The 24,386-nt window shown below is 37.5% G+C and overlaps 2 protein-coding genes and 1 non-coding gene across 3 annotated transcripts in view; 1 reads left to right on the forward strand and 2 right to left on the reverse strand.

Moving 5' to 3' along the window:
* Window positions 1-1,178: 1,178 nt before the first annotated feature.
* Baldspot (baldspot) lies at window positions 1,179-18,979 on the reverse strand. Its single transcript, XM_064690174.1, has 4 exons — window positions 18,769-18,979; window positions 17,102-17,371; window positions 3,187-3,324; window positions 1,179-3,074 (listed from the first exon to the last, which is right to left on the reverse strand). Exons 2-4 carry the CDS (start codon window positions 17,281-17,283, stop codon window positions 2,438-2,440), a joined length of 957 nt encoding a protein of 318 aa, XP_064546244.1. The 5' UTR covers window positions 17,284-17,371; window positions 18,769-18,979; the 3' UTR covers window positions 1,179-2,437.
* On the forward strand, window positions 8,349-8,573 carry LOC135433967 (U12 minor spliceosomal RNA). Its single transcript, XR_010437165.1, has one exon. It is a non-coding gene; the product is annotated as a U12 minor spliceosomal RNA (small nuclear RNA).
* A 1,727-nt stretch (window positions 18,980-20,706) lies between the features above and the next one.
* Egfrap (EGFR adaptor protein) overlaps window positions 20,707-24,386 on the reverse strand; it is a 32,040-nt gene continuing 28,360 nt past the window's right edge. Inside the window, exons 4-6 of the mRNA XM_064690171.1 lie at window positions 22,542-22,815; window positions 21,308-21,588; window positions 20,707-21,250 (exon numbers count right to left, since the gene is read on the reverse strand). Coding sequence (XP_064546241.1) covers window positions 21,020-21,250; window positions 21,308-21,588; window positions 22,542-22,815 — 786 coding nt within the window. The 3' untranslated portion in view covers window positions 20,707-21,019. The remainder of the gene's footprint in view (window positions 21,251-21,307; window positions 21,589-22,541; window positions 22,816-24,386) is intronic.

A 24,386-nucleotide genomic window follows, 5' to 3' on the forward strand; every position in this document is an offset into this window, starting at 1 on the left:
AATGGAAATAAAAGAAAAATTATCTATGAACCTGGGTCAACTTTAATTTCCCGGTCTCCTCTTGAGTAACAAAGCAATTGTCACGTTTTTCGTCACACAGCACGCAATTCTCTGCGAGTTAAACATCTTCGAACTGGAGTATTATATTTTAGCTGAAATTAAGTTTTAAGGGAGAACTAAACTTAACCTATTTGTAAAGCTATAAATGAGCGCTGAAGAGAATTAGTTTTTAGATAAGTTTTCCATGTGAAGAAGGATCAAGGTTCGAATCCCAGGATAGTAATGTCCAAGTCTTAGACTTCTAATGCTTAAAGAATATTTTTTTTAATTTTTGTATTCTATACTTATACTAATAATAATTTAAAATACATAATAAGTATAGAATTTTGTATATAATGTTTAATAATTGCATACATAATCTGAACTAACAGTGTTGCATAAGCTTTTTAGATGCGCCAGTGTAGCTTACTTTACTATAGTTAACAGTTTTTTAAAGGCTTGAAAAAAATAATTAAAGCTTCGGTCGTATAGCAGTATGTTTAGGATTTAGAAGAGACAAAATTTGGTTACTTGAAAGCGGATCTAATTGTTATCTAAAAGGCAACTTAAATTCCAATTGGAATGATAGTGGAATCTGTAACTTAACTGTTATAAGCGCTGTAAAAATTCACTTACAGCGCTGTAATTAAAATATTAGCATGCAACAAAGCTGACTCATCACAGGCTCATTTCTGTTAACTGGCTTAATTTACTGATGTTAAAAATTCAATTGGAATATTAGTGGATTCTGTAATTGAAGTGTTATACATTACCTTAAGCGCTGTTAAAATTCACTTCAGCGGTATAACATAAAATGTTAGCATGTACATCACAGGGTGATTCAGGTTAACTGGCTTGCCAAATGGAACAGAAAAATATTTGAAAATGAATCACAAGAATAAAAAACACATTTCCGTTTCCTTTTTCCTTTGTTACATTTTATTTATCCGTTGTTTTTCTTAGCTTTTCATCAATTCTTTTTTCTTTCTTTACTATTTTACCCGACAAAAAATTCAATTTGTTCGCTTAATTTTCTTGTTTTTTTTTTTTTTGTTTTTGAATTTCGTTCACATTTTGACTGGCTCGCAGGATTACGCATGCGTATTCCGCTTTGCTTCAGCTTTCTCATTCTCTCTCTCTTATTTTTTTTGTTGTTTGTCTCTTAACGGTTTTACTTATCATGCATCGTTTAGACTAAATTAACTTTTCAAGTAGGACTTTTTGCTTGTTGTTTTACGCTTCTTCTTCTTGTTTGCTTACAAATATAAATATATAATTTAAGCATTTGCTTTCTTTTCTTTGTTACGTTCATCGAGGACTGTTTGCTGCTTCTTCTTCCCTATTTTTTTTTATTTTTTACTTTTTTTTGTTACTTTCTCACGCTGTTAGAAACTTTGATCTGGATCGTAAAAATTTCAAAAAATAAAAAATCGAAACTAAATGCACGCCCCTGCACGTTTTATCAAAATTAGTTATTGAATACAGTTTATGTTGTTGTTTTTCTTTGTTTTTGTTTTGTTTTGGTTTTTACTTTACAATAACAATTTGCGCTTTAGATTGAACAAGTTTGGGGAACTAACCTATATATGAGAGCAATTTCTTTTCTTTTCTTTCATATTTCGAGTTCGCTGGCTTTAAAAATGTCGCGACTTAAAGTACAAATCAGTTCCAGCTACATAAAAAACATGCCCAGAAAATACCAAAAAATGCGCGCTTGCCAACACAGAAGTTATATAAGTTATATATATATGTATATATATATTGTATATGGGTAGATATATATATGGGTAAGTATTCGTAGGGATAACTGAGCGGCGGTCTGAACTCAACTTGAGAATGTTTCTATATAAATATTTTTTTTGTCGTAAATCCTTTTACAGTTAGAAAACAAATGAAAACTAGAGAACTTTGGGCTTACACTGCACTATCAAAAAAAAAAAAAACACACGACTTGTATATATAGCATATATAGTATACAGACTATATATGGTATAGCGCCAGACGAAAAGGTTTTTACATTGCATAGCTAACTTTTTACAAAACATCCAACGAATTGGGCTGCGCTTCGAATTTAGATCTCATTATGTACATGACGTTATATAAACATATATGTGGAAATTTCTATATATATAAATATATATATATGTGTGTGTGTGTGTGTGTGTGTGTGTGGGTGTTTTAGTAAGCCAGCCGCCTGGTAAAACTCTACGCTTAAAATTAAATTTATCAAACGCCCCTCATGTGCGCCTGTCTCTTTCTCTTTCTCTGTATGTGTGTGTGTGTGTGTGTGTCGGGCCTTTTAAAATTAAAAAACAACTTTTACACCTCGGTCCTGCATAAATAAATGTCCTTAGCCTTTAGTTGGGGGAGGGGGAGGAGGGGCGCTTATAGTTAGGCTCTACTGCGCCTTGGCCTTGCGCATATAGGCAGCCTGTGCATCCTCGCCGACATATTTGCCGGACAGATTGGAATCGGAGGCGGATGCCGTTGGCCCGGACAGCTTGGCGGTATTCTGGGCAACGAGGGAGGCGGCCATGCGACGGCTCTTGTGTCCGCCGGGCGACAGGTACGCCTTGTAGAAGAAGCGCGCGAACAGCACAAAATAGCTGAAATACATGGCGATCGACAGATTGATGTTGCGCTGCGATATGTTGCACGATTGGTGGCCGTGCGTCTTCAAAAATCCGTTCGCCCACACATTGATCGCACAGCCAACGATCATTTGCGTCAGCTGCAGCGACGTGATGATCATCGAGATGAACCGCGGCGGATTGAAGCGGGCCGCCTTCAGTGCATAATAGCTGTACATCACCGAATGCACACAGTAGTTCATCACAATGAACCAGCGCGCGGAACTAGTGTATTCCGTGTAGCTGAACCACGAGTAGATCAGCACCGTAATGTGATGATACCAGTGCAGGAAGATCAGCGGCTGTTTGCGCAGCACTATGAATATCGTATCGCCCAGTTCGGGCAATTTGCTCAGCACAAAGAGCCAGGTCCAGAAGCCGCACACGCGATCTTGTTCAATGTAGCTACAGGCGGGCGAGAGGGAGATGGGGGGAGAGATCGAGAACGAGAGCGTGCAAAATCAGGTTTTATTATTTGCTCTGCTGCTTTGACCTTGCGAAAATATTCGAATCTCACCTGGGCACACAGACCGAGTGGAACAGTCCGTAGTGACGCAGCACGTGCAACAGTTCCGGCGCGGTGCGAGCGGCGCCCATTATGCTGAACATCGCCAGCAGCGTGTTCCATATGATCAGCGGTCCACGTAACTGAAATCTGTAAAAATCAAATACGAGTTTAATCGTTAGTTAATGCAGTTACAGCAGGGGCATGAAAAGCTTCAAGATCGTAGACATATGCTCTATAATATCCATTTATCGATATATCCAATGATCGATATAGCCAATTATCGATATATCTCAGTATCGAGATAGCAAATTATCGATATATCCAATTATTGATACATCCATTTATCGATATATCCAATGATCGATATAGCTAATTATCGATATATCCATCAATCGATATATCTCAGTATCGATATATCCAATTATCGATAAATCCCAGTATCAATATGTCCAATTATTGATATATATAATAATTGATGTATCCAATTATTGATACACCCATTTATCGATATATCCAATTATCGATACATTCAATTATTGATATATCTAATTATCGATATATCTAATTATCGATATACCCAATTTGAACAGTTTCTCTACAAACAAGTCTCACATTTTTCAAGCTAGCTTTACTTTATAAACTTGATAAAGTTCTATATTATTTCTATATTTATGTTAACTATAGATCGGAAAGTAAGTTTTTTCTTAAGCCGCCCGGATCGGACCCCTATATCATATAGTTGCCATAGAAACGATCGTCCGAAAAGTAGATTGTTCTATGGAAAACTTTTATGTTCATAAATATATCTTAACCAAACTTGGCATTTATAAGTTTCAATATGCTACCTACATGTATGAAAAATCTTATCTACATTGGAACGCTATATCATATAGCTGTCATAGGAACGATCGGTCGAAAATTGGGTACTTGTATGGAAAACTTTTTTGTTTATTAAGATATCTTGACAAGCTCCGGAATTTACTATTTTCACAGTTCTGTTTATATAAGAGTCAAATCTACTATATTATATAGCTACATAGGAAGAATCGGTCGAAAAATGAGTATGGGAATATATTGTGTTTTCCAAGATATTTTGATAAAACTCAGCATTTGCAAGCTTTACTATACTCACAGATCTTCAGCGTGTCGAAGATATCCTAACTGAACTCTGGAACTGTCAGTTGCCATATGATCCTAGCACAATCTTATCAACATCCGCTAACTACATATATCATAATACACCTGTCATAGAAGCTTTTGTTCGAATATGAACTGTTTTGTAAAGTAAATTTTGTATATGAAATATTTCCTGACTTTTACAAAAATGAAACCTAACTGCACAGACTTCTAAAATATTCTCGAAACGTTAGACTCGTTACCGAGTCGCTCTGTCTAGAGGTTTGTCATAGTTTGTCTTTGTTTTTTCTTTTGACTGTTTATGAATATGCAAATTTGCATTGCATAAAGCAAAGATCAACAAACTTTAAAGTTAGTTAAGGGCGGGGTGCTGGCAGGGCGGGATCAGGGGCGGGGCTGACGTCAAAGATTAAGTGTTTTGTGAAAAATGAAAATCAACAAAAACAATGCCAAAATGATTTGTCAGTCATTGAGATTTCATTGAGTGTTTATCATTAGCCGAGATCAATTTGAATTTGCTCGACTCGAGTCTCCAATTTGGTGTTAAACTTGAAGGCCCCTCTACGTATATACTTATATGCACATATGTATATATATTATTTAGCTAGATCAGGCTAATCGTTTGGGGTTAACACGCAGCCTGCTGATGACACAAGATTCGCATTTCAGTTATCAGATCACTCGCCTGCGTTGCCAATATTATTTGAGAATCGACAAAAGTCTAGAGTATGGCGCAATAGAAACGGATCATAACACCTGCTGAATACCCTTCACGAAGGACAAGCTGCTCAGATTAGAAACTGACTTTTATTTAGAAACATAAACTGTTCTCTATTTGGAGAACATTAGTCAGCTAATTGATCCAGCTACACACTCTTGACTAAAGGCTAAACATTGTAGATCTGTGAATTATATAGACTAAGTAAAGTTCTTTATCAATATTAACTGATATGCCTGATCATGCAGAGAACTGATCAGTGATATCAGTGATGCATGTATTTTAAAATATCTTTAAGGAGGCAGCTTTTTATTATTTAATATTAAAATATATGCTGATCTGCAAGATCATATGAAGATCCAATCGATCCAGTCCCAGATTTAGGGCTGGGACTGTACATCCTTGAAGAACTTTATCACCAAAAACTGATCCTCATAATCAAACGTTAGAGAACTGATCGATTGAGAAGATCCAGCTGTCATTAAACTGATCCTCTTGTTAAGATCTTAATTGGAAGAATAAGACCTTAGGGAACTGATCGATAGAAAAGAGGCAGATGGTATTGATCCTCTGATCATTATATAAAGAAATAGACTAAAATTACAATACTTGATCTTGCATATTTCTATACAGATCTTAACTTGTAAGAATCTGATCGATAGAGAAAAATCATCTGGTATAACTAATCCTTTTGATCATTGTGTACTTCTATAACTTGATCAAGCAAATTTTCCATACTTGTACGAATCTAACTTTAGGGAACTGATCAATAGAGAAGTAATTACCTTGATCTCTTGATCATTGTTTCGATTACTTGATCTTCAAATTTTTATACAGATCTTTACTTGTAAGAATCTAACGATAAAGAATCAGCTGGCATTAAACTGATCCTCTTGATCGGATCTTAAATTGTAAGAACCAATCGTTAGGGAACTGATCGATAGAGAAGAATCAGCTGGCATGACTGATCCTCTGGATTACATGATCAGTTTCTATAGAGATCTTAACTTGAAGAATTAAACGTTGGCGACCCAATCGATGGAGAAGAACCAGCTGGCATTATTCTGATCCTCCTGATCATTGTGTAGTTTTATAACTTGATCATGCAAATGTCCAAACAGATCTTAACTTGTAGGATCATATCACGATCGCCCGAGAAGAACTAGTTGGTATTGATTCTCTTGATCATTGTGACTAACGATTACTTGATCTTGCAAATTTGTATACACATCTCATACTGTAAAACACAGACTTATCACAGCAACTGCTTGAACAATGTACTATTAGAACCCCATTAGACGATCCACTTACTACATTATAGGGAAAACAGGAATTTCATCTATAAAATTATATATGTATCTGAGACACGTGCTGTAAGTACTTAGCATAGCATAATAATTTATGTTTTTATCACATTCAATTAAATTTCCTTTACGATAATCTTGCAACGGACTGAGAACATGTTTTGCATTTCAAATGAGCTCTGAACTGTTTTATTTGTTATGCGTTTTTAAAGTGTGATCTGTTTATTTGTTGAGCACCGCGTAAATGCGTCGAAATGGAAAAAAGTATGACTCAAGGGCGTGCCGGCTCTGACTGGACATGAGTAAGTCAATTGACCGGCAAAAAATAAAAACGAAACAATATAAATAATAGACGGGAGTTTATACCTAGGAGATACCCTGTAACAAAGTCGAGCTGTCATTAATATTATTTCAATTTCCTTCTATGCATAAAACTCACAGCTTGTTAAGCTTCTGCTGTGCTTTTTTTTCCCTCTAGAATCAACCCTAAGGAAAATGCCTTCGTGACTAAGTTAACTTCGGACTTTATTGTCCGATCTTTATGAAACTTTCAGGGAATAAATATGGCAACCAAATGTGCTTAAATAACAAATACCAAGATCTTAGCTTCAAAAAATTTTATTTTTGGGTGAAATGGGGCATGTTATCCAAAAAGTATGATATTCTTAATATGTGTGTAATATACGAGTACCAAATTTGGAGTCTTTAGTTCTTATGAGTTTCGAAATATGTAAAAAAAAAATAAAGGATTACGAAACAACTTTCGGGGATCGGAGAAGCCTCTCCCGGCTTCTTCCATAACAATCAGTCTACTCCCTTTTTCAACCCATTTTCAATGGATTTAGGAATTGAAAAAAAAATAAGAATGATGCATATCAGTCAACGACTCAGCCCGCTGCTAATCATATTGCTCGCATTTCGTAAAATGAAATAAAAATACAAGTTCAATAAATAATTGTTGTTTATCTGCCTGAAAAGTGGACACCTTATCACGCCAGAATTACTCATAAAAATCACTATATAATGTCTGGCTAAAAAAAATAAATAAAAAAAAAGACGATAACCGATGACGGCGTACGCGGAATGTGGCGTGTTAAATGTTTGTTCACAAATAATCAGCAGACAATTAGACAGCTTGACTTGTCGGGTCGAAAGGTGCCACAAACTGTTAAGTCGAAAAAAAGGAATGCATTTTGAAAGAGCTCTCAATTTGGATATATTAATAGGCAGACATATTCTGCAGCTTTAATTTAAGATCTGCGGAGCTGGTCAACAATAAAAATAGCCAAATTCCATATCTGTTTATCAAGTGCATAAAGCTTAGCGAGAAAGATAAAATATATAACTAATTTCCGCACATGTTGACCATTTCTTTTCTTTTCGTTCAAAGTCTGCACAAAATGTCAATTTTGCGTACAGTTTATGACTAAGTCTTAAGTTTATAACAGCACTTGTGTTATCGATAACGTTAATTAGAGATTTTTTTATTTTTGCTCAAGCATTACTCAACACTAATAAAGATAGTAACTGCCGTGGGGTATCAGAACCAATCAAGCGTGCGTTAAACAAACAACTTGAGAGATCCAAGTCCAGACATTGTCTTAATAGTATATATATTATATACACATATCGTAGTGCTAAAATTGTCAGAGATAAGAGAGCGCGAAGACGTAGACACGAGGCGAACTTGCTTAATGGACAATTAAGCTGCGTATGCTGCGCGCTGTTCGTCACTTTTATTTCAAGTGGAAGCGTTTAATTCGCAACTATGTTGAATCCAACTATATATCTAGATGCTGCAACAATTTAGTAGCTAGAAGCAGAAACGAGGATAAACAAATTGTTTTTATTTAAACGAATCAAGCAAAGGCGCGTTGTAAGTAGTCGCATTTAACGATTTGGCACGGCGATGCGCTGCTGTTTGGGAATTTTAACATTTTGCAACCCTTAAAATTCACAAACGGTTCTGACGCGGCGCGCAAGACTCGCGCGTTGGCCACACTGTACAAATCGTGCCAAAACATAATGAGTAAGGAAAACCAATAGGCCTTGCTAATCGCTTGGCAGCTTGGCTTCTAGGCAGAGGGACATCCAACCGGCAGCCCAGCGCTGCCGGCGTTCCTTGAAGCTCAATTTTTGATAGGGCACAGGTCGTCCCCGGCGAATGCAGAGCGGCGGACCGGCGCCTACTTTGTGTCCGGTTTGCTGCTGGCATTTTGGGTGAAGCGATCTGCCCGTTAAGTGATGCTTGGGAAGGGGGGAAAAGAGCCTAAATTCCAATTAAAGTTTCACTTTGGTGTGTGTGGGGGGAGGGCGACAGCAAATATGCGAAAATTGCATAAGCAGCAAGAGTTACGAATGAGAGCGAGTTGGTATTTAGCAAAGCTCTCTCTCTCTCTCTCTCCTCATGGACAGTGAGCGAAATTGAGAGAGCGGCAGCAAAGTTGGCACTAAACCAGATTTTGCAATACTGGACTTTTCAGAGATTATGCAAGCTGTAAACAAATAAAAAATGAGAGAGTGAGAGCAAAAGAGAGAGAGAGAGCGAAGGAGAGCGTTTGATGAACCAAAACAATATCAAATACTTGACTTTTTGTTTGCTTTTTCTTTTTGGGACCTGATTTATGCAGTTCCAAAAACACAGATACACAAATACATTTGTAAATATGTGTATAATAAATAAGCATGTCTGCTGTTTATGGCTGCTTTGCACTTTTGTTTCGTTTGCCTTTGGGCCACAAATTCGCAACATTGTCTCGCTGTTGACGGCATTTCCATTTTTTTGACTTTGTTGTGTTTCTCTCATTTTAATTTGGCCAACATTTTGTTGTTGTATTGCAACACTTTTGCGGTTTCCCTGTTTTAGTTACTGTCAATTTTGTTTTTTTTTTTTATACATTTTTTTGCATTCATTTTTAATTTGTTTATACATAATTATTATGCCCGTCTGAATAAAATTGCATATGAGATGACCCATTGACCAACATAATTTTTCGCTTAGTCTTATGTAATTATTTCACGGCCAGAGTTAAATGATAGCATTAATCTCTAACTTTTTGGATTTTTGTTAACATTTCCAAAGCCTCATTTATTTATGGCCATCTAATTACACTTGAGCTATTTTAGGTACTGATTTTATAAGCACTTTGGCAACAGGTGTGATGCAAACAGGTGTTTTTTTTTTTTTTAGATTACAATTCATGAAATTTCCATTAAAATTCTGTCTAGCCTGAGATTGTGAATAAGCCGTCTTATCTCCAGTGTTGCCGCTTCGGCTATTTTCTAGCTTAATTCGGCTATTTTTAGAGCGTAAGCTATTTTTTGGCAGCTTAATGAGAAGAAATCCTGTGCAATTATGCTTTAAATATAATTAAGCTAGTTTTGGTATTTTGGTATTTTGTACTTTGGATTTAGTTATTTTTTTAAAGCGACATTTGGCAACACTGCTTATCTCATCCTTCAGTTTTTACCCAGCGTTCATAACTGTTTTTATATATATACAAGGAAAAAACGAGCGAGAGAGAGCTTTCAAAATGCGACGCATATGCAGCGCATTGTGTTAAATATTTAAAGGTCAGCAATGCGCAAAATACGTAGAATGACCGAAATGCGAGCAGGTGTAGCAGCAGTAACCAAAAAGGTAAATAAGCTGAATTTATGCCGAAAGTAAAAGTGTAAAAATGTGGCGTGATTGTTGACGATCGCCCAGATGCTGCCAATAAAAAGAGCGTGAGAGACGAAGGGGGAGAGAAAGAGAGAAAGAGAGTGCGTAGGCTCAGCTCTTGATGCAGGCGCAGGTAGACAGAATCGAATTTCTGCTTTGATTACATTTCTGGCTGCTGTTGCTGTTGTTGTTGTCGTAAATATTTGAATGACACACTTTAGTAAGATGCTCTCTCTCTCTCTCGTTGGCTCAAAATTGTCACAGCTAACGGTTGTTTGCTTGTGCCAACCTTTAAAGTTTCACTTTTTCTCATGGCATCTGAATTTATTGCCGCGTGCGCATAAAAATGAAATATACTTATGTAAATATGTGTGTGTGTGTATGTATGTAGCTGTCATTGTTGATGTCGCTTGTAATTGCAAGCCCTTTGCGGTAATTATTTTGCTGACACGCCCACTCGACACGTTATGTCACGTCGCGCAATTATTTTTATAAAATTATGCTACTATTTTTTTTTTTTTACCACAAGATGAGCTGGGCGGCTTAAGGGAATGAGCTTTCATTATAATTCATTATATGCAATTATTTGCAACAATGCCTAGGCAAGCTCAGGACACTGTGCGTGAGGGAAATTTCAGTTACTTGCGTGCTGAGCACACATAAAAGGACTTTTTTTTCATTGTTGGGTTAAGTGCGGTTAGGGCTGAAAAGCGGGTATTTATAGGGCAAGCACGCACGTACATATGTGCTTTGTAATTTTACGCACACATGCACTCACACACACACGCACACTAACAACTATTATTGTTTAGTTATAATGTGGGCTGGCACAAAAATGAAACAATTTTCTACAGTGGCTTACTCACAATTACTCAGCGTTCTTAAAAATGCTCAAATGAACAACAGCTGAAAAACTGTTTTTTTTTTTTTACCTGTCAAGGTCAGGTGTTTTTCAATTTCATTCGGTTTTTTTAGAATTTCCAACTATAATTATAGTTTTGCTCGTTTAAAATGAATTCAAAGTCGATTGGTTTGAACTAAACGAAAAACACCCAATTTCCACCATTGACGGCGGAATTGCAGAGTTCGTTGACTTTACCTATGTTAATTCTAATTGGAATAACAATAAGTTGCCTTAATTTTCACTGACAACTTAAAAGAGCGCTACTCTGGGAAAATGAGCTTCTGTCAGAGAATTAAAAGAGATCTTTTGGTTGTTAACTTAAAAATATCACGTAATATGTTAGGCGGCAGTTAATTATAAATCAACTCATTGTTATTCAAATGGAATTAACATACATAGTTAAATTTAACTATTTCTTGCTGTATTTTAAATAAGCCTGACCCCGTATATAGTCATAAACTTTTGCACAGTGTCACACACACACACAGCTCTCTCTATATAGAGAAACATATCTATCTGTGTGTGTGTGTGTGTGTGTGTGTGTGTGTGATGATGCTTCCCACCCACACACACACAGACAGACAGGCTGTATGTTCTGTATGCTTCTAGATTCTGTGCCCCCATCATTCATATACGGAGAAGCTCACGCAACACGCGCCGAGGCCGCAGTACACAGAGCTACAAAATATTTGCACAGCTCTCGTGTGCGTTTCAGATTTTGTGTTTTCCTTTTATGGTAATTACAATGTTTGCATAACTATTTTGTATACCCTCAAAATGGTTCAAAAAGGGTATAATGCATTTTTTGGAATGATTTGAAATTTGAAATATTTATTCGCGTATTGCAAATACAAAATTTATTTATTTTTCTACGATATCTCCTATTTTCACAATATCTAATTTGAAACATGGTTTTTTTTAGGTGGAACTCGGAAATTATAAAAGCTGGTTACACCAAACTTGGTATGTAGCTTTTCGTATAGTAAATAGATTTATCTTTTTGCATACCATAATTAAACCTGGAGAATTTCATATAGATCGGACTCTGAAGACCGATTTTAATCAAGACTTTGGGGCAAGGGAGAGCAAAAATAAAGTCTCTGTATAGCTTGCATGTTTGGGCCTGGGTATCTCTTAGTCGGTCACACTCGGCCACAGCACTCTTATTTATTTAATTTATTATTGTTGCGTTTTGCTTGCGGCTGGCAATGCCAATTAGCATTTCATGTTGGCCAGTGTAAGCGTGCAGCAATGTTGCCGTGTGGTAATTGAATGTCCTGCGCTTTGTAAATCCCCAACTACGCCCCACTGCCAGCTGTTGCCAAGCAGCAAGAGACACACCCACTTCTGGCATGTTCTTGTTGTGCCACACGCACACACACACACACACACACACAGGGGAGGGAATTACATCTATATGTAATTTCAATGGTCGTGCTTGGTGCACCGAAATGTGGGGTTAACCTGGTGCCGTATTTAAATGACTTTGAATTGACTCTCCAAGTGGAAAACGAGTGTAAAAATATGTAAATGTTGCCAAACCATGAAAAGAGGGGAATACCAAGGTTACCGATTTAATTCATTAAAAGTTTCCAATTACATAAAGTTTAAATATAATGTGCATAAAATAAGGAAAATGAGCAATGAGAATATGGGAATAATGAGAATTAAAGGATTTTTCATGGTCTTATTTCAGTTAATTAAATTGAAATTATATTTAATTGATTAAATCTAAAAAAAAAGATAAGTTCCAAGGAGAACAAAAACTTCTAAAACTGGGAAAAAATTAAAAAATAACTGCGAGATTTAATAATTATTTATAAGATCAGGTCTTAATTCTAATTGCAATTCAATTAATTAAATCAAAATAATATTCAAATTATATTTTAAGTTGAAAATAGATAAGTTCAAAAGATAAATAAAGTGCAATAAATGAACATTTAGAACAAAAATTGAGAGATTCTATAAAGAATCTAACTTTAGGATTTATAGGATAGACTTATACTTAAGGATTATAATTGTAATTTAAGAAGCTAAAAATTGTTTATAATAATCTTTCAAGCATAACATATACTATTTTAGTACAGTAAACACTCGGGCCTAGATATATTGTGTTAAAAAAGAGAACAAAAATTCTTCAAAATAAGAATTCTTAGCTTCCAAAGCGCGTTTCTGTTATCATTTGCGAGCGTTCACTGTAGGGGTTCGTTTTTTTTTTTTAAACCTGTGATCGAATTACTATATAATTTACCCCCATCGTGAATCATGGTAAATGATATCATAAACAATTACGACAGCCAGTTTAATGTTGCTTTTTTTGTTTTGTGGCAATTTTTTATTTTGCCGGCCCCGAAAGTTGTGTTGAATTCCCCTGATAAGAGCGCGTTCCACAAGCGGGCGACTCGCCGCGGCCCAGCACATGGACTGGCTGCCCGGGCTGATAACAGGCGCGATGCGCGCGCTTCTCTCTAATATATATAATAAATATATGTACTTGAGCAGAATACCCGGCGTCGAGCGGCTCAGAAGAGATTATGTTGACAATGCACGTGTTTTTGCGTTTGACCTTGAGAATGTCTGCGGAGTTTGAGCCAGCGACTTGCTGTTTACTAGTTCGACGCTCGAATACCTAGACTACTATTTAAAAGAACTTTTGCAGAATCCCATTTTATTGCTTATCTATGATCCAAAGGAAAGTTTCTTTAAAAATTTAGCTATCTTACGTTTTGGACTTTCGACAAACCTCTATTTATGTATAGAAAGTAGAACCCAATTCTCAGCTGAAATAAAAATCAGAAACCGCAATGAAAGGCGAGTCAAGCGCAGGTCAAAAGCCGCTTGGCTGGGCAAAAGGTGCAACGTGATAAAAATGTGTGTTAACCCTTTGCCCCACACCAACCCTGCAGTTGACACCTTTCTAAGTGCCAAGTCCGCGTGTCTGTCCAGCTCCATGTGTGTAAATATTGAAACGGCATTTAAAGTGTAAAGCTATAACAACAACAACTACTTTATATATATATTTATTTATTTTGGAATATTTCTTTTTTTTTTTGGAGAAGCGGCAATGTTGTCACCGCTTAAGATCTAGGCGTAGAGCCAAGCCCCTTTGGGCGGAATCATCCATTGGATTCGACAATCAAATCGAAGCGTGTAGGTTGTCCCAAGAGCGTGGAGGAACGACACGCTTCAGCTTACTATTATATAAGACATTTGATTAAAGTGCGTCAACAGAAGAATTTGTTGGGCCGCGTGGAATAGTTCGATGTCGACGTGAAAATGTGTTATGACAGACAAACGATTGCGATAAGAAAGTGAATTTAATGGAGGGCAAATCGAAATTGCAGTAGTTTCTGACAAACAAACGAAACGTTTTAAAAGCAATTAAAATTTGCTAGTTTTTTTTTTATAGTATAATTAATCTATACATAAGGCATTATGTGGAAAAAAAAACCTATGTAAATATGGACATCTGGATTTCTAATTTATATAACTCGAGAGCTGGAAAGTCACAGTTTAAGACAATTTCACTCAGAAGGGTGAGAAACAGGTGAAATACGTATTACAACGACATTTGATATTCCACTTTTACTGGGTGAAAAATGCGTGAAAGACAAGTTATTGAACTTAATTTATTAATATTGGAAAAACTATATACAAATTTTCCAAAATCCACTTGCCTGTGTGAAAACAGGGTGGAAATTGGAGACATATATGATATATTTAGAATAAAGATTCCAAAAAAATATATTTATATGGATTTACGATATCAAGAACCCGAGAGAAGAAAATTTCACTTTAAAAATTCATTATATTTGTTTTCCCTTCATTCCACTTCTCTGTGTGAAAAATGAGTGGAAATTAAAAAGAAATATGATGAAATAAGATATATTTCAAATAAAATTTCGCAAAAAAGACTACATTCCATTTTCTATACAAAACGAGATCGTTTTAATGCAAATCTCATGATATGCCTATGGATGTCATGTCACCAAACAATTCACGTAGGCAAAGCCGAAGACAATTAGACAGGTTGAATTGCATAAACGCAAGCACAACTGTGCACAATCAAAGGGGACACAGATTGTAAAATTTGACAAAATTGCAACAATCTATCTTTTTTTGGGGTCATTTGGACATGCAACGTGTTTTATATTTGTGGATTGTTTTGCAAGACTCGGATTGTGAACGTGATCGGACCCTATCTGGACGTAATAGTTCATGGGGATTGACTATAATTTTCTTCAATTAGGGCGTGGCAGCGAGAATTTGTAATGAGCGAGAGACTAACGGCACCTGAAGATTAACAGTCAAACACTTTTGCACGGCAATCGACAAAGTAAAACTAATTATTTGTTACGTGTATACGTAATATCGTGTAGAAGCAACAGCAGCTGTACGGGATTCCATTGAAATTGCACACATGAAATGAAAGTATGCATAAACACATCCCATATAGTAGTACTTATGCCATATATTTATATTTATTTCTATACATAAGCGTTTGAAGCAAAGTTCTGGAAGCGTTTGTCGCTGTGGCTCTTTGTTCGATTTGTTTGAATTGAGCGCGGGCCTCGGAAATCGAATTCTGGTTAAGCTGGTTGATTATTAATGTTAAGCCAAATACAGCTACTGCATAGTATGATAATATATTAATCTGCATATGGCGAGGCAGATAAGTTTCAATAGCAGCTAAGCATTGGGTGGCAAATCCCTCGTGGTCAAAGTTCACAAGCAAATCGTATGTACTTTGCGTCCAGAGATAACAAGTTCCTACACGAATTCGAATTCCAATTAATATCAACGCATTTATCAATGTATATCGGAATTAAATTGACTTGGCAACAAACCTGATGGATTAGTTAAAGTTAAAGGGATTTATTTATTTATGACTTGAAGAAATTACCCGGCTTCACAAGGCAGCTCAAGTTTCCAACACACGCGCGACTCTTTCGCTTTCTCAGCTGGAGTTGAACCGGCTAGCTGCCGCGTGCTAGTTCGACGCTCGGATAACTAAGCTACACAGCCTCATGACTTCTTATTTGCAAATATTATTATTAAGTATCTTTCAAAATGAAGCGAGGCAACTGTACAAGATATATTTATGAAAGTACTTTCAAGGAAATTAAAAATTCATTAGCCATTAAATGAATATACATATATACATCGTTTAGTGCTATTCCCTGTCTGCGAGACATAAAATCAATATGTCCATTATAAATGTGATTTGATGTCCATGAATTTAAAGTAGAGTGGAAAATGTGGGAGGCTCCACATTAAGCAAATGGGGCAGACGGCACGCGCGCCAAATTGTTGGGGTTAGGCAAAACAAGCAGCATTTGGGCGTGGCAAAGGGGCTGAAGGGGGACTGTTTTTGCTGCAAACAAATGGACAGACTTTGAACTATGGCAGTTTTCAGTGTAAATTCCAAAAAAGATACCAAAATGACCGAGAGAGCGCAAGAGGTTACCTTAAACAGAAAGTAGGGGAATGTAGAATTATGCAATACAAGCTGAATTCAAGAGCTCCCAATTAGCTACAGTCAAGTCTCTACTAACGAACAGGTCTCTTTGTAGGGCATATCCTTGAACGTACCTTATATTTAGGTACGGTGAAAGCTCTTTAAACAAACAGCTCTCTTGGTAGCACATATTCTTTACTGTACTTCTATTTAGCTACAGTGAAACTCTAATAATGAACCCCTCTCTTGGTAGCACATAATCTTGACTTAACTTCTATTTAGCTACAGTGAAAGCTCTTTAAATAAACAGCTCTCTTGGTAGCACATATTCTTTACTGTACTTCTATTTAGCTACAGTGAAAGCTCTACTAACGGATAGCTTTCATGTGCATACATTACCGAGCAGAAAATCGTCTTCCAATTATTCAAACACAAAAAGTTATACAAAAATTGGACTCAAGAATTAAAAAGGCTACAAAATATGTAGATTTAAACTAGAATATGCAATTTTTTGAAGCCAGAACAGAAAAGTGTGGAACAGAAAAGTGGAAATTTTCGTACCAAAAAACTTTTTAAATTATTTTCGTTTTTATAAAAGGACATCACCATTATTTCCTATTTACTTTACGACTATGTTTTGAATAGTTATGAATAATGATTTTGCTGCGACAGGCAACACCCTTAGCGAGTTTTCACTGTACATGCACTCATACATATGTTAGGATAAACATAAACTCACCTCGGCCGATTTTGCATAAAGTGCTGTCCACCGAATATGACGAGCATGTAAATGCCGCAATAGTAGAAGACCCAGGTCCAGTTCTCCAGCATCCATTTGCGTGTGCGCTGGTGTATGAAATCGTTCTCGAAATCGAAGATATAGGAATAGTTGGGCGTAACGCTAATGTCCATGTTGATCATTGTGCTGGCTGTTGTTGTTGTTCTGTGCGGTGTCTGAGTATGGGTTTAGTGGCGTGTGTGTGTGTGTGTGCTTGTGTGTGGCGAGTTTCTATAGAGATTAAAAACAATAGAGGACAGGTATTATAGAGACTTTGCTAAGACCCAATGCTTAATGCTTATCAAAAATCACAGGCATGCACGAGTATTAAATTGGTTTTTTTCCCAATTTTTTTTTTTATTTCTTTTCAAAGATTATTAACTTTATTTGTCTTGACACTAAACTTTGACCCGCGACAAGTAGAAAGCGCGCGTTTCTTGTCTCGCATAAATTTCTTGTCTTTCGGCGAGTGACCTTCCACAGTTGGGTCCATTGATTTTGCATAAACACGTCTCAAGGGAGAGTGCGAGGGAGAGAGAGACAACAGAGTGGGAGCGAGCGCGGCTGCTGCTGCTCTCTTAACACACATACACGCGCACAAATGCAACTCATTCATGAATGACGGCGGCGGCTTTTTTTCTTCTTTTTCATCTTCTTCCGCTATTCACACCTTCGCCCAGTCGCCAACATGCACTTGTCGCATTAGTGTTAAAAGCGCCAGGAACTAAGGAGGAGTAGGAGATTGAGAGGTAAGTCGCGCGCGCGACAGTCTGGCGGCTGCTGCTGCTTGCGTCTCACATTCATTCATTCATTCATTCTCTCAATATTTCAGTCGCAGCGCCGTCGCGTGTCTCGTGCGGCCGCAAAAAGCTTTGAGCAGTAGCCAGAGCAGGCCGACTAAATAAAAAACTAAAGTGCGTAACAAAGCGGAATGCGAAAAAATATAAAATATCAGCGGAGCTGGCAGGTGCCGGCAGAGGGTTGCAAGCAAGAAAAGAAAAAAAAAACAACTAAATAACAATTAGACAAGCATACATATGCATGCACGTATTTGAATGTCTAATTGCATGCCAGACACGCGACAGTTTGGCTACGCACACGAGCCCACACACACACACGCGCACACACACATACACGGCTACACACAGGTAATTTCATTTCATTTCGTTAGTAAGCTAAGCTTTGGCGTATCATATCCGGTTTTTTTTTTCATTTTTTTGCGGCCCAACGCTTTCAAAATTTCTAGTGAAATTTTTTGCCGCAAAGGTTTTCATGTGCATGCATACACACATATGTATATGCAGGCATGCATGTGTGCGTTTGTATGTGTGCATGTATGTTTCATGTTGTCGCACCACCCTGGCAAAAATAAAGGCAAAACACGCGTTTTGCTTCACATTCATCTTCTCGCCCATTCGATGGGCTTTCATCTTCTCTCATTTTATGCTGAGAGCGCGCCGACGTAATCGATAAAGTACACAAATACGATAAAAATACATGTGGCAAAAAGGCAGGAAAAAATTTCCTATATGCCGCCAGAAAGTCACAGTTAATCGCACTCAACGCAACACACTCTCTAATTTATTCAATAAATACCGCACATTTAATATTGCGTTTAATGCATTTACTTTTGTTGTTTTCGTTGTTGTTGCTGCTGCTGTTGTATTTATGCGCTGGCCAGCCTTTTAACGCACGCGCTACACTTTTTGATTTTGTCCGCTAATAGGGAACTCTCTTTTTGAGCAGCCGGCGTACCACTGAGCGCAGTTGACTCGCTGCTTGGCGTATTTAGGTTTTTATTTAAACAATTTACAGACGAGCGCGAGCACCAATACCACCAGCGCGTGCGGCCTACTCGTTCAGTGGCTATTTTCATTCTGTTAAGCTTAACATTGTTTTTATGTTAACAGTTTTGAAAATGTTAAGCCAAACGATAGTTACTATCGATACGGCCGCCGCGATTGTTATCGTTGTGCAAGAGTGCACCAGTTGGAGTTAGCAATTTATCAATGCAGCCCTCGTCAGTCAGCTGTTTTTAATAGATAACATGGCGGCAAATTTAAAATATAATGAATTCAAGCAAATGTTTCTAAAAGTCTAAAAATTTTATATATATTTTTTGTGGGTTTATTTGGCTTGCACAATGTGCACAATGTTAGCTTTGTGTATATTTAAATACATGTTCGTATCTTCGCAATGCATGCACATCTTCCAGTGCTGTACAACATCGCAATGAAAGTAGCTTAAGCAGCCGTTATGAATTTAAAATTTTGTTCAAAGTAGTTCTTCAATATATATTATTTATTACATCAATTACAAACAGTATATAGCAAACATAATGCATAATTTGTTGTATAAACCTAGCTACTTAATTTGATTAATATTACACCACATTCAATTTATTTTTTGTTTCCATTTTTCTTTAACATATACATACACATTAATATTTGTATCAAATATGTCTATAGAATTCGCTAAAACTAAAAATGCTTTTTTTATTGTTGTTGTTGTTTTTTATACTAAATAAACACTGGCAGCTGCTGAAACATTTCGCAAAAAGTCCGGCACCCCGAAAAAAAAACCCAACACATTAACATTTAATCCCATTTGCAAGCTATTCAGGATTGCGTCTGTGGCAACAAATATGCAGCTGCCACTCACCGGCAAATGAAGAGAACAAAAATAGAGTAGAAACATTGCAGACGCATAATACCGACTGTACAATACTCTGTTTACAGTGTGAAAATGGTTTAAATCAGTCGATAAGAGTTATCCTAGGCATTAAGATTGCCACGCCCCCTAGAGGTGCAGATGTATATATTCGGGTTTATGTATATTTGAAAGCTTGACGCTTATGCAGACAATCGGACGTCTAGCTGAGCTTTGCTCGAAGCCCATATACCCAACTTCCCTTTAAGAACAGGGCATAAAAATGTTGAAAATAATTGTAATGTTCGTTTGAATATTTGCTTCATATGGATTTCATATTGCATATTTTTTGCCTTTGTTTTCGTTTTTTTTTTACCAAGTTTTTTTTAATGTTATGGCCATGTGTGTGTTAATTCCCCCTTTCCCTATCGTTGGCACCCGCGCAACGTCAGATTTCATTATCAATTTCACAAAAATGTTTACAACTTTTTATAACCTCTCAGGGTTATATTCAAATTTTGTCACAAAGCGTGTAGAGCCTAGAAGAAGATGTGTCTATGGAGTGTATATATGTATATTCTTGATCAGGATCTGCAGTCGTTATGGATATATCTGCCGGGTTTTATGCAAACTAGACTCTTAATCTTAAAGCTGTCGGATCGAAAGTCTATATCATATAGCTGCCATAGGAATGATCGGTCGAAAAAAAAGTTCTTATTTGGAAAACTTTTGCATTCCTCAAGATATCCTGAACAGACTTAACATTTATGCTAGGAATACTTCCATGAATCTCCCAATATCTTGTCAAAATCGGATTACTATATCATATAGATCACTATAGATTACTATATCATATAGATCTGTAGCTAGAATCGGTCGTAAAAATCAGTTTTTGTGTGGAAAACTCTTTTCTTCATTAAGGGGCTTCACAATTCTCGTCAAATAGCTGCAGCAGAGTATTTAATCTTCGGTGTGCCGTTCTTTCTTGTGTTTGTGTGTTGGATTCTGGTGGATTTTTGCGTTTGGTCGCCACGTCAACCGCCAGCACAGCCAATTAAGCAAATTAAACAGATTGTTATCCTGTCCAGACAGGACTACGGGCCGCAGCAGACCCGCCTCCTGACAGGCCCGGCTCCAGACAACATGTGTGCGCGCGCGCGCTTAATTCAATCAACGTCACATAATTACTTAATTAATTAGATGCGCCCGCAATCCCGCAACCCCGTCCGATCACACATTCAAATCGGCCATCATTTTGCGAAAATCATTTAGCGAGCCGTACATCTCAAAGTCGCCTCCGTTCCCGTTCCCGTTCCCGTTCCCGCTCCCATTACCGTAGGCCTGCGTCTGGGCGCGAATGTGCGCGGGGCGTGGCAGGGTCAGCGGCACCGGCAACAACTCCGGCATCACGGAATGATGCGTTATCAGGGCCCGCAACGAGCTGAACTCCTTGGTGAAGCCCTGTTGGAATAGAAGGGATTAGGAGGGTTTTCTCTTGGCTCCCAGTTGAAAACCTACCTTAATCTTGTAGCCGCGCTGCGTGCGGAGTATCAAATAGTGGGCGACGCGCGGCGAGGGCGGCGGCACGCGCAGCGACAGGGCAAAGCAGCCGGGCTTGGTGCTGCTCTGGCGGACCAGAAAGGCGCCCGGACTCTGGCGGGAGAGCACCTCCAGTGAGATCTCTCTGGGTATGCCCGCCTGGTACCAGGCGGCGCCTTTCAGCTCCTGCTGCTCGGCCAGGCTCAGGTTGTCCAGGCGCAATGGTGAATTCGCCGCAAACAGCTTCGGACTGGAGTTGGCTGTGCCAAAGAAAATATAAAAATATGCTTAAGGTTTATTATTCAAATTCATAAAATAACACTTTTCCACCTTTATTCCGACCGTAAGTTTAAAATTTACTTAGCCGTCAATCGTATAAATGTTTTTATTCAGCTTTAAAAATTAGTTTCAAGTGTTTTGGTCTCTTCTTGAACTCTCGCCAAATGGATTTCCATTTCCCAATGGACACCATTTCGAAACCCATTTTTTATCTAGGAAAGTGGACTTCTTAGTCTTTATTACGTCTCAAATTAATTTTCACATTTTCCACCTTTTTGAGTGGAATTTGATATAGATCAAAAGTTTCACTTATTTTTCACCTTTCTAAGTGGAACTTGTTGTCTTCGTTGACCTTTTATCAAATTTTCATTTCTATAAGTGCAACTTAATTTGTTTTCTTGTCAATCAAATGAAAATCTAAACAGTTTCCCACCTTTATAGGTGGAATTTGAGATTCACCACAACTTTCACCCATTTTTCACCCTTCTAAATTGAATATTGATATGCAAAATGATATAGTATATTACATTACATACATAATCTATATTTATTAATTAAATAATGTATCCTTCACCAGTTTTCCAAACTTATATGTGAAATTTCAATGAAATTTTTATTCATTCGAATTTTCACTCATTTTCCACCATTCTAAGTGGATCTTAATATCCTATATGCGGTCTTCGTTCACCATTCACCGAATTTTCACCTCTCTCAGTTGAAATGAAAAACTAATCTTTTGCCAGCTTTCCACCTTTCTGAGTGGAATTCTACACACATCAAAACATTCACTAATTTTTCAACTTTCTAACTTAATATAGTAAATGTAGTCTTCGTTTTCTATTTGTTAAATTTGCCACACTGTCATTTTCTTATATATCGAACACACATTCACCCATTTTTCACCCCCACTAAGTGAAATTCGATAGATTCTTACCGCTGCATGTCTCACGCAAATATTTCTTGCTGTTGGGCAGCTCCGACTGTAAACGTTGGGTGGCCGTTTCCAGAGCCGTCAGCGATTGCCGACAGGAGTCACCGAATTTGCTGGCCACATATTTATCCGGCTCGCAGATGGCCTCGTTCACATAGCCATCCGAAATGGTCTGCGATGAGCCCGAGTTGAGCGAGGAGGAGCAGGTGTTGTGCACCAGCGGGCGGCTATCCTCGGTGCCACGCAGCAGTCCAATGCCCATGGTGAGGCGTTTTACCTGAAAACGAATCAAGGGAATGGGCATATTGTTACATATATTTGCATGTCTCGGATTCGTGTTTGGCTGCCAATTTGGCTAGAAAGTTGTTGTTGTCGACGCAACGCGATAATTGCAATTTACTTGGCCCTCAACAGTTGTGAAACCATTTTATAATCAAAGTTGCTGTTGTTTTCAGCCTGGCCACAATGCCAGCTAACAACGAAATCACTTTAGTTTGACAGAACAACAGAACCACGACAAACTTACTTTGGAGTGCTCGACGAGGAGATACCCTGTGTTCAAGTTAGAATAGAGGCTGAACTATATCGATTAAAATTCCAAATTTGACGCATTCATCTTTTATAAGTCCAAAAGGCCGCATTTACTATCCGATATTTATCGATTTGGGGAATCAGCTTTCGTTATCGAAAAAATAAGTTGTTTTATATCTTAAACAAAAACCTACAGGCCATTTTTGGCATATTCATCTCTTGTAATATAAAATATATGCTCCAAAAGCCAGGGATAGTTATCGATAGTTATCGATTTTGATAAAGTAGCTGGGGTTATCGCACAAATGAGCTGCTTGATATCTTAAACAAAAACCCATATGCCTAATTTGGCGCATTCATCTCGTATAGTCTAGAATATATGCTCAAAAAGCCACTGCTTGTAATCGATATTTATCGATTTTGTTGAATAATGCTTTGTTATCGAAAAAACTAGTTGAATGATATCTTAAACGAGGAACGTTATGCCAATTTTGGCGTACTCATATCTGATTACATAGAAGATATGCTCAAAAAGTCGGAGCTAATAATCGATATTTATCGATGTTGTTCAAAAATGCTGTATTATCGAGAAAAAATGAACTAATTCCCAGTTTGCACAGCTGCAGAATACCCCACTTTCAGTGCTTACAGGGCATGACAGCAACAAGCAACCGCCTTAAATCGATGTGTAACATTTTTGGTTAGCAATAAAATGCTAACTATGTAGTCGGTACTTTCAGTTCTTGGCAGCCCCACAACTTTTCCGGGGAAGTTGTTTTCATTTTGGGCTGCGGTAAATTACTTTGAAATGAGTTAAAGCAGAAAGTTTAACGTGCTTTTAGGGCGCCATTTAAAGCGCTTCCAATTAGTAGACAGTTCTGGCCAAGTGTTGAATGCTGCTGGCAGGCCCCAACCCCTCCCCTGCCAGCTCCCTCCGCCTTATAAGTTATTTACCTAATTTGTTATAATTATGTTGATTTTATGTAGCTGCCAAAATGTCCGGGGCCAAAATATTCTCTTTTGATGTGGCTGCCTTCAATGGCCGCTGCCTGTTGAACTTCCTGGGCCGAGCCCGAAAAAGCCAACTAGAGTCCATTTTGTTATACTTATAAATGGGAATTTTGTGTACAAATATTATGTGCATTTTCTAAGAACTAGAAACTGTTGAATATGCATAAGGATAAGATTTAACTAGCATAAATTCTTTAACTCTACTTTGCTTGATTTTAAGTAAAGTTTGATAAAGAAAAATCCACAAATTTATTGTGAATGACTTTAGTCTTTAAGACTTTAGATATTTGTTAAAGTTTATAGATT

Source organism: Drosophila montana, unplaced genomic scaffold (genome assembly GCF_035044405.1).
Source record: "Drosophila montana isolate Dmon_TW-CO22-7 unplaced genomic scaffold, ASM3504440v1 contig_3240_1, whole genome shotgun sequence".
Classification (NCBI taxonomy): domain Eukaryota; kingdom Metazoa; phylum Arthropoda; class Insecta; order Diptera; family Drosophilidae; genus Drosophila; species Drosophila montana.